General features: G+C 43.8%; 2 protein-coding genes across 5 annotated transcripts in view; one reads left to right on the forward strand and one right to left on the reverse strand.

Moving 5' to 3' along the window:
• LOC137562352 (epidermal growth factor receptor kinase substrate 8-like) overlaps positions 1–7,248 on the forward strand; it is a 132,704-nt gene extending 125,456 nt beyond the window's left edge. Inside the window, exons 9-10 of the mRNA XM_068273688.1 lie at positions 1,140–1,269; positions 6,272–7,248. Coding sequence (XP_068129789.1) covers positions 1,140–1,269; positions 6,272–6,385 — 244 coding nt within the window. The 3' untranslated portion in view covers positions 6,386–7,248. The remainder of the gene's footprint in view (positions 1–1,139; positions 1,270–6,271) is intronic.
• A 7,260-nt stretch (positions 7,249–14,508) lies between these two features.
• The window catches only part of PTPRO (protein tyrosine phosphatase receptor type O), a 203,120-nt gene continuing 202,049 nt past the window's right edge, over positions 14,509–15,579 (reverse strand). For all 4 annotated transcript variants that reach the window (XM_068277393.1, XM_068277392.1, XM_068277391.1 and 1 more), the window contains one exon: positions 14,509–15,141. The gene's annotated coding sequence lies outside the window, so the exon portion shown is untranslated. The remainder of the gene's footprint in view (positions 15,142–15,579) is intronic.

Raw genomic sequence — 15,579 nt, forward strand, 5'->3', positions numbered from 1 at the left:
TTGAAGCGTGTACGTACCATTAGAACAGGGATGTCCAAATACAGTCCTCAAGGGCTTTGTACAGCCTTTAGTTTGTACATCCCCCTGCTCCTTTGCATGGTATAATACAGTACATGCATACATGCAGCACCCTTTCCCCTCTTCACAGTTCAATACATGCAGCTTGCAGCTTGTTATATCCCCTCTTTTCTATAGTGCAAAAACTCTAAATAAAATGCTAACATTTGCAGCTGCTGAGTGCGCTCTTAGTGGGCCACCCTTGAGTGTTGGGGAGTCTTTGCTCAAAGACTCCTTACTTGTTTGGTAGAGGGCCCATCAAGCAGCGCCGGGCCAAGGCAGTGGCAAGAGAAGCTCCAGCCTCAGGGTGCAGTGTAGGAGGGGGCACACAGCTCACTCAGCTATCAATCTCCAGTTGTGTTTGAAGCAGAGAGAACTAAGAAAATGGCATACATGGCAGTGACTGCAAGCCAGATAACTAGAGATTAAGGTGTTGGGGACCCTGGGGCGCCTCTTAGTCTAATAGCAATCAGTGTGTGATGGCTGGTGTGGTAGGGATGGAGGGGCGCACTTTGGTGTCTTAGCCTTGAGTGCTGGAGAACCTTGTCTCTGCTCTACCATCAAGAATGTCATTAAACATGTCTATTCAAAAATTGCTTAAGTATGACCTGAAATGGCAACAGATTTTCAGTAGCGTGTACATGACTTTTGTCACCAGTTACTTCTTAATGTCCTATAATCCCCTATTCTTTCTTTTGTTTGGCATTGGTGATATTTCACTGAATGGAAATATTCCACGGACTATTGACCTTTTAATTGCCATCCACCTGTCCATTGCTATTAAATTTCAGCTAAAAATCGGGTTGAATGTAGACTCAATCAGATTGAATGTAAAGTCATCCATCACTATCTTTGAACTGCACCCCTGTGCTTCCACCATACTTGATTGATGAAAGAAAAGCCTTTCTTAATCAACATTAAATTACTTTTGTTTTTAATACAGTATTGTAGCCTTTAACATTATTTCTCTTGCTTGAAGGAGGGTTTTGAACTAACATCCAAATGGTTACTTTGCATCTCCACACATGATGTTGTTCACACTCGATTGACCTACCTACTTAGGCCATTTTATCTTCCTGTAGGACCATTACCAGTCTGGGAGTCCTTTCTGGTGCCCAACTGTTCTCGCTCAGCAAGGATGAACTGAGGACAGTTTGTCCAGAGGGAGCAAGAGTTTACAATCAGGTGACTCTACAGAAAGCTGCTATGGAGGTAACCATCTGTTTACATATATTTGTGATAAAAATGGATCAATCAGCTAGCCAGCCACAACATTGAAATTGCTTACAATTGGAGTGAAGAACATTGATTATCTCTTTACAATGCCAAGTCAACTAAAAGTTCTTGAAGGCAGGCGGATCTGAGTGACTTTTAACTTTGACTTTTTGACAATGGCAAAATTTTGATAGTTAAATGCCAGGGTCAGAGCATATCCAAAATGACAGGTCTTGTTGGATGATCACAATATGTAGTGGTTAGTAACTTCCAAAAATAGTCCAAGGAAGAGTAAACCGTTGAGTCATGGGCAGTGGGCACCCAGTGTTTATTGAAACCCATGGGGAATAGTCTGATCCTCCAGAAGAGCTACTGTAGCAGGGATGCTCGGATAGTACTTTTTAAAATCCGAAATGATCCGTATATCCAGATATCCGGATCCGGTTCGGATATCCGAATCCGTCCTTTTAGATATCCGCGTGAACGCGGATATCCGAACGCATTATCCGCAGATATCCGACCTATTCGGATATCCGGATAGAGAAACCGGAAGTGCCTTTTAAAATGCTTTAAAATCGTTTCTAACCTTTAAAAAATCTCTCTCTCTCTCCTCTCTCCCAGGTATTTGTAGGCTGTCAAAAGCAAGCTCCTATACATTGGCCAGGAATCGAACCCAGGTCAACTAACATTACAGGCTGAAGCCAGCCATTTCACTCATCTCTTCAACTACAAGAAAGGCCTAGGAGTAGTCTTCGCTACCGTCCGTAATATCTATGTTATGGCAGGGCCCTTATTACACTTTCTCTTACAGGGCTATGGAAACAGTTTTGCCCATGCGATAAAGCGAGGTGCAAAAATCAAATCATGCCTAGCAGAGGATGGTTTTGATCCATCAACCTCTGGGTTATGGGCCCAGCACACTTCTGCTGTGCCACTCTGCAGTCTGCTTACATTTGTATACAATCTTCAAGTTTAAGAAGGGTACATTAGTTCCCTTCACAAAACACAAAAGGCAAGGCCATCCCTGGGTGGGCTTGAACCACCAACCTTTCGGTTAACAGCCAAATGCACTAACCAATTGTGCCACAGACACTGTGCACACAAGTGCTGCTAAATGGCTATCTGGGGTTTTCTTCGGACAACTGTTGAACACAAAAGACAAGGCCATCCCTAGCAGGAAGGGTTGCATGGCCACCTAGATTTTTATCCTTCCCACCCTTGCCCTGGAATCTTCCAGACTTCAAATTGCTGTCCTTTGCTGTGTGTGTTACATCATGACGGTGCCAACTGCCTTTACTTCATCTAGCAAATTAGGCAAATATGCAAGCTAATTTTTCTCTTGGGTATATCACAATGGCAAATGCTAGGCTGGCTTCAGCATTTAGTGCTGTCGGTAGTATAGTGGCGAGCATAGCTGCCTTCAAAGCAGTGGACCTAAGTTTGATTCCTGGCCAATGCATGTGAGCTTGCTTTTGACATCCTGCAAATCCCTGGAAGGCAAGATAGGAGGAGGAGGATGATAATACCTGTACTGTAGCACACATTGCTAAAAAGTTAATGTTGGTCATGAGAGAAGGTTGTCGGCATACAGCCGATCAGAGCTTGCTGCTTAGCTGCACAGTAGTTAGAATTTTCAGGCTGACCCTGTTCACGAGTGCTAGTGAACTCTTGGAAAGCAGCTTCAGGAGATGTCTTGTTCATATTTTATTGTAGACAGTTAGGCCCGGTTCACATTAGCGGTGGCTATCCGGAATAGCCGTGCCGGAGCCGCACCGCATGCTGGCCGGACGAAACGGACGCACGGCATAGCAATGTAAGTCTATGCCAGGGTTCACATGTGTCCGTTTCGTCCGGACCGGAGCCGGACCGGATCCGGACTCCGGTGTCCGTTCCAACATGCGCTATTTTTTGGTCCGGCTCCTCCGGCAGCCGTATCCGGGGCGGAGCCGGACTGCACCATCCGGCCAATGGAAACCAATGAGAACCGGAGAGCGCACAACACACTGGCAAAAAATCCGGATGTTCTACCCCACTTCCTATGAGGATTGTTGCGGCGATATTGTATCGGGGACACATGGGCAACCATTTTGGAGTGGAGCAGCACGAGCTGGAGATGTTGGCAGCATGTTGGAGGTGGAGGTGAGTGCTAAACAGCGGAGGGCCTGATTCCACAGGTCCCCCTTCTGCTGACCTCCCAGACCCCAACATTTTTTTTTGTTTTTATACAGGTTGTTATCTCTTTTAGAATCCGGATCCGGACCGCAACCGTGTTCATACCGCACGGAAACCGTATGCAACCGGACCGGATCCGGACAGGAACCGTACGGTTCAGGTCCGATCCGGCTCCGGTGCGGTCCGGACATCCGGTGCGGTTTTTGCAAAACCGCAAGTGTGAACCGGGCCTTACTGTATATAAGATGTAGGAAACAGAGGGGGACTCGGCTATCTGTTCACTGGTTTGCTGGCTGGGAGATGGTATGTTTGATTCTAAGCTGACATGGCATGTTCAGTGTAACGGCTTGCAGCATTGTAATCAAAACAAGTGTAGACAAAATAGCACTGTCAAGTGAATATTCCTGCATTTATTGCTCCTGTGCGTAAAACATTTAAAGGATTTCACAGCTTTTACAACATACCATTATTGATGGTGGGTGCATAGTAGGAGAAACACACTGCTTTTTCTTCCAGGCAAAAGTTCAATTATTTGAATGTTTTACGTACAAGAGCATTAAATGCAAGATATTCACCTGACAGTGCCATATTTTATTTTAGATGGTTTGATTTTCTTTGACACAGTCTACCGACCTAAAGATTGTTACACTTACATCCCTTCATGGTAAATGTATTTTCTGCTGGTATTAAAGAGAACACATGTTAAGTATGCAAAATCGACGGCAGGAACGATCGAAGCCCGAATCAAGCACATCGGAAATAGTTGAATCGATCCCGATCGACCCACTGATCGAAAGAGAAAACGCATGGTGTGTACCCAGCATAAGGGCTCTACTCTCTCTGCTGTATTCTTCTACCTTATCAAGAATACCGTGCCACAAGAAGAATCTTGTGCTTTCCACCTGACTTACCTACACTGGTAGATTTGGCACACAGTTCACCACTATGGAAAATACACTTCATAAATATCACTATTGGATGACCATCTGCAATACCAGAGTAACAGGGTTGTATTTGTTAAGGTGTTTACAACTTAAAGTTCCTGATATTTGTCACACTTTAGCTGTGTCTCTTTGATACAGCAGTAACTTTTTAATTATCTATGCCATCTTAGTGATACATACCTTGTTTTTTTCAGTACAATCTAGACTTTCTTTGGTTAATATTTTCTCCCAAAACTATTTTGTTTTATAGTCCATTTATGGGAAAAAATAGGCGTAAATGCAGAAAACAAACATTTTTTTCATTTTTCACCCTTCCTAATTTTTACATCACATGTCCCACAGTTCTAAAACCTATACAAATAAATTGACAATGACACATTTTACTTCTAGGCGAACTGTTATCCCCAGTCTGCATGTCTGTGGTGATCAAATGCGTTCACTAGGGTGACTGTTCAGGGGGCATAGAGCTGTACAGATGCATCACTAGGCAATGGCCGAGCGTTACATCTGTAGAGCATTGGAGCCTGAAATTTTCGCCCTAGCGATTGCATCCGATTGCTACTGGTGGCAGTTAAACGTTTATAAACAGGCATAGGTATTGCAGGGGTTAATAATGGGTTAGTAGGCTAAGTTTGGGTTAAAAATTAATGGGGAAATAAAAAAAAAATACTTTTTATTTTATTGGACCCATGTCACTTTTTAATTTTAATTTTTTTTTAACTTTTACAACTTTTTTTCCTAACTTTATTGAATGATTGTTGGTAGCTAACAGCAATAATCATTCACAGGACCATTCACGTGTCTGTGCACTCGCGTGCATGGTCACATGCACTCGCGGGAGCTTGTGGTCATGTTTACTCGCGGGAGCGGCAGATGGTGGGATTTAACCAGCTGAGCGGTCTGGACGAGCTCAGCTCGTCCAACACCGCCAGCGGCTGCCGCTCAGGCCCTGCTGGGCCGATTTTAATGAAATAAAAAGCAGCACACGCAGCCGGCACTTTGCCAGCCGCGTGTGCTGCCTGATCGCCGCCGCTCTGCGGCGATTCGCCGCGAGCAGCGGCGAAAGAGGGTCCCCCCAGCCGCCTGAGCCCAGCGTAGCCGGAACAAAAAGTTCCGGCCAGCGCTAAGGGCTGGATCGGAGGCGGCTGACGTCAGGACGTCGGCTGACGTCGATGACGTCACTCCGCTCGTCGCTATGGCGACGATATAAGCAAAACAAGGAAGGCCGCTCATTGCGGCCTTCCTTGTTTATTCTGGGCGCCGGAGGCGATCGGAAGATCGCCTCCGGAGCGCCCTCTAGTGGGCTTTCATGCAGCCAACTTTCAGTTGGCTGCATGAAATAGTTTTTTTTTTATTTAAAAAAAACCCTCCCGCAGCCACCCTGGCGATTTAATCAGAACGCCAGGGTGGTTAATGCAGGATGTAGATTCTACGTCCTAGAACACACAGGGGGACTAATTAGGACATAGAATCTACGTCCTGGAACTGCATTCTGCCACAATGCTCCTACTTTGCATTTTCTTAGTGATGTGGTAGTTTTCATAAAATTTTGTTATAGGGAGTTGTCACCCATATGTAGATATGTCAATGCCAGATTTGGAGGCATTTGATATGCACCTGCCATCACGTTTTCTGTGGGATATATATTGTATTATTGTCACTTGTGTCTGTCCCAAGGACCATATCTGACTCGAGCACGGCCAAGACTTTTCGGATAGATTAGATTTCTGCAATTCCCTAACCTCAGCCAAGCATGACCAGTGTCCATTATGGCAACATCTATCTAGTTGGTGTGGGCGAAAGCTGTGTATGCAGCATAATTTAATACAGTACATATGATGGCCTGCAACAGTTGACATTTTCTCCTTCTTTGTGTCCTTCAGGAAGTGACTGGAAGTTCTGAGCTCCAAGAAATAATGAAAAAACGCCAAGAAAAGATTAATGCCGCTGCCAGTGATTCTGGGGTTGAGTCTTTTGATGAAGGAAATAATCACTAAAGATTTTCTAGAATAAACGATCTCAGGAAAATCTTCAGGTTTTACTTCGTCGTTTTGCCAACTAAAGACTTCAGAGGATTTGTCTGACTTTTCCATCGATTTCTGTGTGGTATGAGTGTCTATGCTGGTCTGGACAGCTGCAGTTCTCCTGTATGAGAAGAGGACACAACTATTTTGTTTCCTGTGTGGAGAGTATGTACAGTATATTGCTTCCTGGAAGGAGCTGCAGTTCTTGCCTGCATGAATGGAGCAGCTGAAGTTCTCTCCTGCATGGGAAGAGATACGCTGCTACTGTTGTTGAGAGTAAATATCCCTCTGTATAGAACCCTCCCAGAGAGTATGTTGCCATGTGCAGTGCCACTCACCTGCAGATGGCAGAGCTGTAGTTATTTTGTGTGTGGAGAGTTAAAGCCCCCCTGTATAGTGCTACCCAGGAGGAGCTGCAGTTCTCACCTCTACCTGTAGGTGTTTGAACTGTATGATACCCAGTATGGAGATCTCACTCTGTGTATAGTGTTACATGGAAGGACCTACAGTTCTTACCTGCAGAGGGGCAGGGCTTGTATTTTTCCTGTGCTGGAGTGAATGTCCCCCTTTATAGTGCCATCCTGGGGAAAATGGAGAGCTTACCTACACTTGCAGAGTACAGTGCTCTATTTTTATGTGTGGAGAGTGAATGTAAACCTGTATAGTGTCACCTGGGAGGAGCATATTGCTCGGGGTTTTTGCAGTAACAGTGTTGCTATGTCGACTTTCATTTTTCGAACTGCCATTGGACAAAACTTCTGCACTTCCTGTATATTTATTTGCCTTTATGTTTGTATAAAGCTTTGACCTGCTAGAAATAAAGGTTTATAAAGTTATTGTGGAAATGATGGAAGTCTTAAAATGATAAATTACGTTTTCTGTTTCATCCATTCAATCTTCCATTTGTGCTTCTATATTACAGAGTATCTGGAAACCTCCACATGACCCAGAACCACTAGGAGCATGTAAGGGACAAAATGGAACCAAAAAGCTCCCACACTAAAAAAAAAAAAAAAAAAAAAAAAAAAAGCTATGCAGAATACACACAACAACCTAATAGTGGGGGAGCATCTAGCTATCTGTACTAGGGAAGAGAGCTGCACAATGCTGGGTACATACTTGGCTACCTTTTATCGGGGAAGTGTGTTGCCTAATACTTGGGGGCACATCCTGCTACCTATACTGGGGAAAGTGGCTGGCTAGAACTGCGGTATCTACCTGTACCGGGAAGAGGGGGGGGTGTTCTACTTAATGATGGGTGCACATCCTGCGTAAAGGAAGGGAGCTACCGAATACTGGGGGCATTTATGGCTATATACAGTGGTGTGAAAAACGATTTGCCCCCTTCCTGATTTCTTATTCTTTTGCATGTTTGTCACACTTAAATGTTTCTGCTCTTTAAAAACCGTTAACTATTAGTCAAAGATAACATAATTGAACACATAATGCAGTTTTAAATGATGGTTTTTATTATTTAGTGAGAAAAAAACTCAAAACCTACATGGCCCTGTGTGAAAAAGATATTGCCCCCTGAACCTAATAACTGGTTGGGCCACCCTTAGCAGCAATAACTGCAATCAAGCGTTTGCGATAACTTGCAACGAGTCTTTTACAGCGCTCTGGAGGAATTTTGGCCCACTCATCTTTGCAGAATTGTTGTAATTCAGCTTTATTTGAGGGTTTTCTAGCATGAACCGCCTTTTTAAGGTCATGCCACAACATCTCAATAGGATTCAGGTCAGGACTTTGACTAGGCCACTCCAAAGTCTTCATTTTGTTTTTCTTCAGCCATTCAGAGGTGGATTTGCTGGTGTGTTTTGGGTCATTGTCCTGCTGCAGCACCCAAGATCGCTTCAGCTTGAGTTGACGAACAGATGGCCGGACATTCTCCTTCAGGATTTATTGGTAGACAGTAGAATTCATGGTTCCATCTATCACAACAAGCCTTCCAGGTCCTAAAGCAGCAAAACAACCCCAAACCATTACACTACCACCACCATATTTTACTGTTGGTATGATGTTCTTTTGCTGAAATGCTGTGTTTCTTCTACGCCAGATGTAATGGGACACGCACCTTCCACAAAGTTCAACTTTTGTCTCGTCGGTCCACAAGGTATTTTCCCAAAAGTCTTGGCAATCATTGAGATGTTTTTAAGCAAAATTGAGACGAGCCTTAATGTTCTTTTTGCTTAAAAGTGGTTTGCGCCTTGGATATCTGCCATGCAGGCCATTTTTGCCCAGTCTCTTTCTTATGGTGGAGCCGTGAACATTGACCTTAATTGAGGCAAGTGAGGCCTGCAGTTATTTAGATGTTGTCCTGGGGTCTTTTGTGACCTCTCGGATGAGTTTTCTCTGCGCTCTTGGGGTAATTTTGGTCTGCCGGCCACTCCTGGGAAGGTTCATCACTGTTCCATGTTTTTGCCATTTGTGGATAATGGCTCTCACCTGGAGTTCGCTGGAGTCCCAAAGCTTTAGGAATGGCTTTATAACCTTTACCAGACTGATAGATCTCAATTACAGTACTTTTGTTCTCATTTGTTCCTAAATTTCTTTGGATCTTGGCATGTCTAGCTTTTGAGGTGCTTTTGGTCTACTACTCTGTGTCAGATAGCTCCTATTTAGGTGATTTCTTGATTGAAACAGGTGTGGCAGTAATCAGGCCTGGGGGGTGACAACAGAAATTGAACTCAGGTGTGATAAACTAAAGTTAAGTTATTTTTTAACAAGGGGGGGCAATCACTTTTTCACACAGGGCCATGTAGATTTGGAGTTTTTTTCTCACTAAATAATAAAAATCGTCATTTAAAACTGCATTTTGTGTTCAATTATGTTATCTTTGACTAATAGTTAACGGTTTTTGATGAGCAGAAACATTGAAGTGTGACAAACATGCAAAAGAATAAGAAATCAGGAAGGGGGCAAATAGTTTTTCACACCACTGTAACTTGTAAAGGCATGCAGGGCTGGCACAATGTTCTGAAGCAGGTGGTTTCAGCGCTTAAACAGTAATATCATACTGCGCAGGGAGCGTAAGGGTAATTTGGGGTTAATATCAGACCCTGAGTGGCTATGACTCGGAGGGTAAATAGAATTTAATACTACTGGGGATTTGAGCGGCAGCAGGGTGAGCCGTCATTCAGCTCATCCTGTGCCCTGCTCACTGGCGGCGTACACATACATTCTCCAGCACTAGTAGTTGAAGGCATTTAAGGATCTGGAAGCGCAGCATTGCATATCACTGCAACTGGTGATGGTAGTGATCATTGGTGGGTAAGGTTGACAATGCTGGGGGTGAGCAGTCTCTGGATGGGACACAGGGCCAGGTTGGCATTGTTGGTAAATGACAAGAGATACCCACCACTAGTCATCTAAGGCCTTGATGGCCTGTATAAACATCCAGATCAGTCAGAGCGGTGTCACTGCATGTCAATCAGCCAGGGTAGTGGATGGACTAGTTGCCAGGAAAGCCACCAGGCCAGCACCAAGCCGTTACCCCCATTCATCAACTCCTTACCTCCCTCCTACCTATGCCTAACACTTGCCTTTTCCTGACCTATGCCTAACTCTAAACCCCCTACCTACACCTAATCTCTAAACACTCCATAAGTTGCCCAAGGAACCCCGAGCCCTGCTCTTGCCACGATGTCTGAGGTATGTGGAGTATGGCTACATAACACCTGCGACTCTGTGCACTGTTCAGAAACCAACTATCATATAGCTGATATTGACTGTGGAGAACTCCAGGTGCCACTTAATGACCCATGCTGCTGGTCGACACTTTGCCGAATTTGGCTATATAACAGCCAAAGCCCAGCACCCAAATTATATTGTGTTCTATGGTGGCATCCACTATACTGAACAGGCTTGTGTGTTATCTAAACCCAATAATCTGCAGGGGCAGGAGTAAGACACACTCTCCTACAACCCTGAAATAAGTTACTGGGGCTCTGCAGTCCTTTCTCTGTTACAGGTCAACTTAACACAGGCAATAAATCATTGTTAGGGCTGATTCACACTACAAGAGTTTTTTTAAATGCTATAGATTTTAAAAGCTCTTGCTAATGTAATGCTATGGGGACTTTTTACAAAACCACACCGCTCCAGTGTGCACACACACATAGGATAACATTAACAAGAGCTTTTAAAATCACAAAACACTTAGAAAAGCTCTTTTAGGGCCCTTTTCCACCAGCGCAAAGACGCAAACCGCTAGCGATTTTACAATCGCTACGGTTTGCTTTTTAACATAGGAATCGCGGTAGGTCATTTCCACTACCGCGATTCGTTTTTGACGGGAACGCGAACGTGCGGCGGAGCGATATTTGCTGCGATTTTGCTATGCAGTGCATAGCAAAATCGCGGCCGCGAACGTCGGGGAATCGCCGGTAATTGCGATTCAGCAATCGCTAGCGTTCAGCGTGAACGCTAGCGATTGCTAGTGGAAAAGGGCCCGTAGTGTGAATGAGCCCTTATTCTTACCTGTGTTAGATTTTACATTTTTTATACACTAACAGCAGTAATTTAAGCATTAGCTGTGCAGTGACCGTATGGCTGTTCAACAGAGGCGGCTCCAGCTTCAGATTTTTGAAGGGGCATAATGGTTAGCTGAGGAGGCCCATAGGGCAGACAAAAAAATTACCAGGCAATATTCTATTCTATAATGTACAGTATGTTTAGCAGAGACAGTATTCCATGTGTTCCACTTAAACTTATTTTTTCTTTTAAATGAACGTGCCACGTTCAACAAAGACCATTTAAAGAAGTATAATGCTCTTATTTCACTGAAAAACAATCTGCCACAGGATGACTAGTACTGCAGCATATTAAGAAAACCATAATACACCTGCATTTGTACAGGATAAGATCACAATAAAAATCATGACTGAACTCAGTAACTACTAACATTTGCACCCGTAAAATAGCCCACATTCTCAGAAATCAATGCACAAGTAACTTTTTGCCAATTCCAAACTGTTGGTCACATGGCCTGTGCACTGCTCCAAGACTGCTTCAGCTTAGCTAACTGAAATTATCCTTTATAACCTCCATTTATGGTATGCAACAATCATAACTGTGGCCCTCTAAGTCCCCCTCTGTCACATTGGAGCTCTTTGTCCCCATTAGAAAATGTGCAGCCCCCTTAACAGCAAGCCTGGCCTGCTTTGTGTACATGTGGCCGCTAATATGTCGCCCTGTCTCTCTTTATCTGTCTATTATTTCCCCAATAGCTCAAATAAATACAGTATATTCACCGCTTTCAGCCCTCATCTCAAAGCGTTTAGGGCTCTTTGAGAAGGGGAGCTGAGAGCGGTGAATATTTATTTTTTTAGACAGCTGAAGGAGTTGTGGGTTGTTATTGACCTTGCTGGCTGATGGCCTAGTCATTAGGGATGACGAGCAACATCGTCACTGGTAAGATTTTTGTCAAAATTCTGATTGGAATTGCGAAACTAGCATTATAATGGAAAATCGATTAGAGAAAACATCTATTGCAAATCAAATTGAAATTTTTTTTTTTTTGTTGATCATAAAATAATCATGCTAATTTTGCTTGATTAAACATTTGAACACACAAAACATCCAATTGATCGTAAATTTAAAATATATTAATTCACATCTTTCTAAATATTAGGGCTAAAATTGATTGAAGTATTGAATATCAATGGTTAATTTTTGTCAATCATGAAATAATTATGAAAACATTGATGAGATTAATTATTATAAGATTGTACTTCGTCGTTGTTCCCTAAACCTGCCACATGCCAAACTTGGCTGTCAGGTTCGAGAATCTTGCTAAGCAAAATTGGGACTGATTCACCATTAGACCGAACGTATCAATTTCGCTCGTTAATCCCTACTAGCCATACACAGGTTATTAATGTCCCCATTTGCCTAGCCGATCAATCACTCCTATCACAGCAAGCTTAATTTTGGCAGGTTTCACTAGAACTCAACCATCAAGCTTCAAACTGCAAGCGTTGTACTACTAAAACTAGGACAGGTATGAGCAGGGGATCATACGGTCTTGAGAAAGCCCACATTGCAGGGCTAAACGATCCTGGACCCTCCTCTGCACCTCTCTTACTGTCTACATGTGCCGATAAGTATACTGGATTTTAATGGCTGTCTTGCCTTTTTGAAGATTTAAAGATTAAACTATTGAGAAGTGTGCTGGTAAACAGCGTGTTGCTCCTGGAGTTTTTTCTATTTGAACATATCTATCCAACTGTTTTTTCTTATCCGGATGTTGCACCGCAATATGATTTGTTACCTCAGGTTATTGTAACCCGTAATACTAGCATACAGGCAGTGTGCACTCACTGGTTTTTCGTGATTTGCTGTACTGCTCAAGGTAGGGCAAAGCTATGGACCATTGATCCCCTATTAGTCTTGTCCTGCCCCCATTCAAAGAGCTTTTCCAACATGTCCAATCAGACTGTCGATCGATAAACTGCACAAAATTGATATAAAGTTAAAGAATTGGATATGTATGATATAGATAATAAATTACTGGCCGATTCAACCAAAGTAATCAAAATTAATGTGTGTATGGCCAGCTTAAAATATTTTTTTTACCTAATTTGGGTGTTAAAATGAAGGTTAATTAGTTCAACAATGACAGGAACCGAATGTGGACATTTCAAACAGAGCTCCTAGGCTTTTGAGCAGGGCAGATTACCCAAATTATGGTGCTATTACGGATGAAAAGTTAAACAAAAAAAACTACACATGTATCTGGCTAGCACACCTCAATCCAACTTCACCAGCAGGTCCTCCTATGTGGACAGGTCACAGACTGTGCATTCCAGCCCCCAGCTTGTCTGACTGCTCTACAAAACTGAGCCAAGAGATGAGGAAGGAGGAGAGTGAGAAAAACACCAAATGTGTACCTGTGTAATTTCTTATCTTTGCAGCAGAGCATTGTTGCAGACTAGAGCTTGATTTTTACAGACCCCAAAGAGCCTGGAAACAGTTAACTGTATTTTATTAAAGGGACCCTGAGCAGTGCGATAATAAAGAAATCTGGATTTACCTAGGGCTTCCTCCATCCCCCCTGTAGCCTGCAAGGTCCCCCGGCATCCTCCTGGTCCCTCCTGTGGTCTCACTGGCGGCTTTGGTAATCCAGTTTTAGCAGAACCATGGAGGGACCAGGAGGGTGCCGGGGGACCTCGTAGGCTACTGGGGGCTGGAGGAAGCCCCAGGTAAGTCTAGATTTTTTTTTTTTTATCACACTGCTCAGGGTCCCTTTAACTACTTGCTGACCGCTTCACGCCAATTGGCGTGAACGTGGCGGTAGCCCCAGGACCAATCCATGGCGATTGGCGTGAATGGCCTTCAATGGGGCTAGCAGGAGCACATCTCCGCTTGGAAGGTGGAGCTCCGCTCTGCCTTCAGTCTCCCAGCAGCGATCGCCGCTTGGAGACTGTTAGACGGCAAAACCACCATCTAATTACCCTGTACAGCGCTGCGATCTAAGGCGTGTGACACGGCTGTCCCCTCCAGAGGCAGGGAAGTGATCGGCTGTCATAGGCTGAAGCCTAAGACAGCCAATCACGCTGATTGGCTGGCGGAGGGGGGAATACAAAAATAAATAAAAATAGACCATTTTTATTTAAAAATAAAAAATATTTATAAATAAATAAAAAAAAAAACACTGGGGGAGTGATCTGACAGAAAGCTCTGTTGGTGGGGAAAAAAGGTAGGGGGGGGATCACTTGTGTGCTGAGTTGTGCGGCCCTGCAGCTAGGCCTTAAAGCTGCAGTGGCCCAATTAGTACAAATGGCCTGGTCTTTTGGGCGGAGGGGTTAACGCCATGGTCTTCAAGTGGTTAAGCAGATGGGGGGCACTCAAGGTGGCACAGTAATTTCCAGGATAGGGGGGTTGGCAGTGCTCCCAGCTCATCCCAGTGTAGCACTGTCACTGCTTCTGTGAATACATTTTTCTTCACCAATGTTCAGCGTAACACCCTGAACTCATTCTACATTTGTTTTTACCTCATCAAGATATCTCTATCTGATGAAGGGTCAGGACTGTGAATCCATCACACGGCAATGATAAAGCTGAAGTAAAAAGAAAGCAGTTTCTCTTCATCTCACTATTGTCCATATTTTATTTAATGTGCAATTTGCCTGTCCCATCCAACAACATGAAACAAATCCAGTTAGGGTTTTTACACTGAACAAATCCTGGCTGAGTACATGAAAAGTGTGATATAAAAAAATACATGAAAGTGATGTATCTGGGACTTCGGGGGTTCCCTGCTGGGAGGGTCTTTTGCCCCCATACGTGTGTCCTCTGCCCAGCTCAAGCCAGGTACAGGTAGCAAAAGCTGTACAAAGTGCTCACACAATTTACAGAGAACAATAAACATGAATGGACGCCTCTCATAATCCACATGAAGCAACGGCCAGAAGAGGCCTCTAATCACAACATGATTGACGAAATACAGACAGACTGTCACTTCGGCCACTTCTTTCTGGTCTATAATGAGGTATTGACTGCCAGACTCATATATGCTGTTCCTGACAATATTGTCAATCGTCTATCCTTGCATCATCTTCCTGGCCTTCTGCTTGCATTTGGTCCAGCTTTGGAAAGAAAAGTTCATGGAGGAAACATCCAAAAGACACATCAGGTTTTAAGGCTTCCCAGGGCTCGTCCGCACTTTCAGGCTGGGCGAGTCAGTAAAGAAAGTCTGAAACTGGGGAAGATGATTGTACGCTTTTCACCTAAGAAGCAAGTTCAAAAGGTTTATATTAGTCCGAGGCTAGACAAACGTATGCTGTTATAGCAGGAAGAGACTTTTTAACACTACTCTGTGCAGCTAATGTCAGACCTGAGGCTGAATAGAGCTATACTGTCATTGGCTTCAATTCACTAAGCTTATCTCCTGTCTCTAATAAAGTTTCTAGAGTTATCACCATGGTGATGAGGCATTTAGTATTCAGGAAACATTTTACCTCAGGCAAACCTAAAGTTAACTCTTCTGTCTTTAAGTTCACTCTTCAATCCTTAAAATAACTCCAGAATTCTAAAGTTAACCACTTCAGTACCAGCAGCCTATGCCCCCTTTAAGAACCAGAGGCTGCTGGTATACTAAAACGCCGCATCCCGACGAATCGCCGCAAAAATGCACCGCTTTCGCCGGTCACCCTGCTCTGTCCCTG

Source organism: Hyperolius riggenbachi, chromosome 3, assembly GCF_040937935.1.
Source record: "Hyperolius riggenbachi isolate aHypRig1 chromosome 3, aHypRig1.pri, whole genome shotgun sequence".
Taxonomy (NCBI): domain Eukaryota; kingdom Metazoa; phylum Chordata; class Amphibia; order Anura; family Hyperoliidae; genus Hyperolius; species Hyperolius riggenbachi.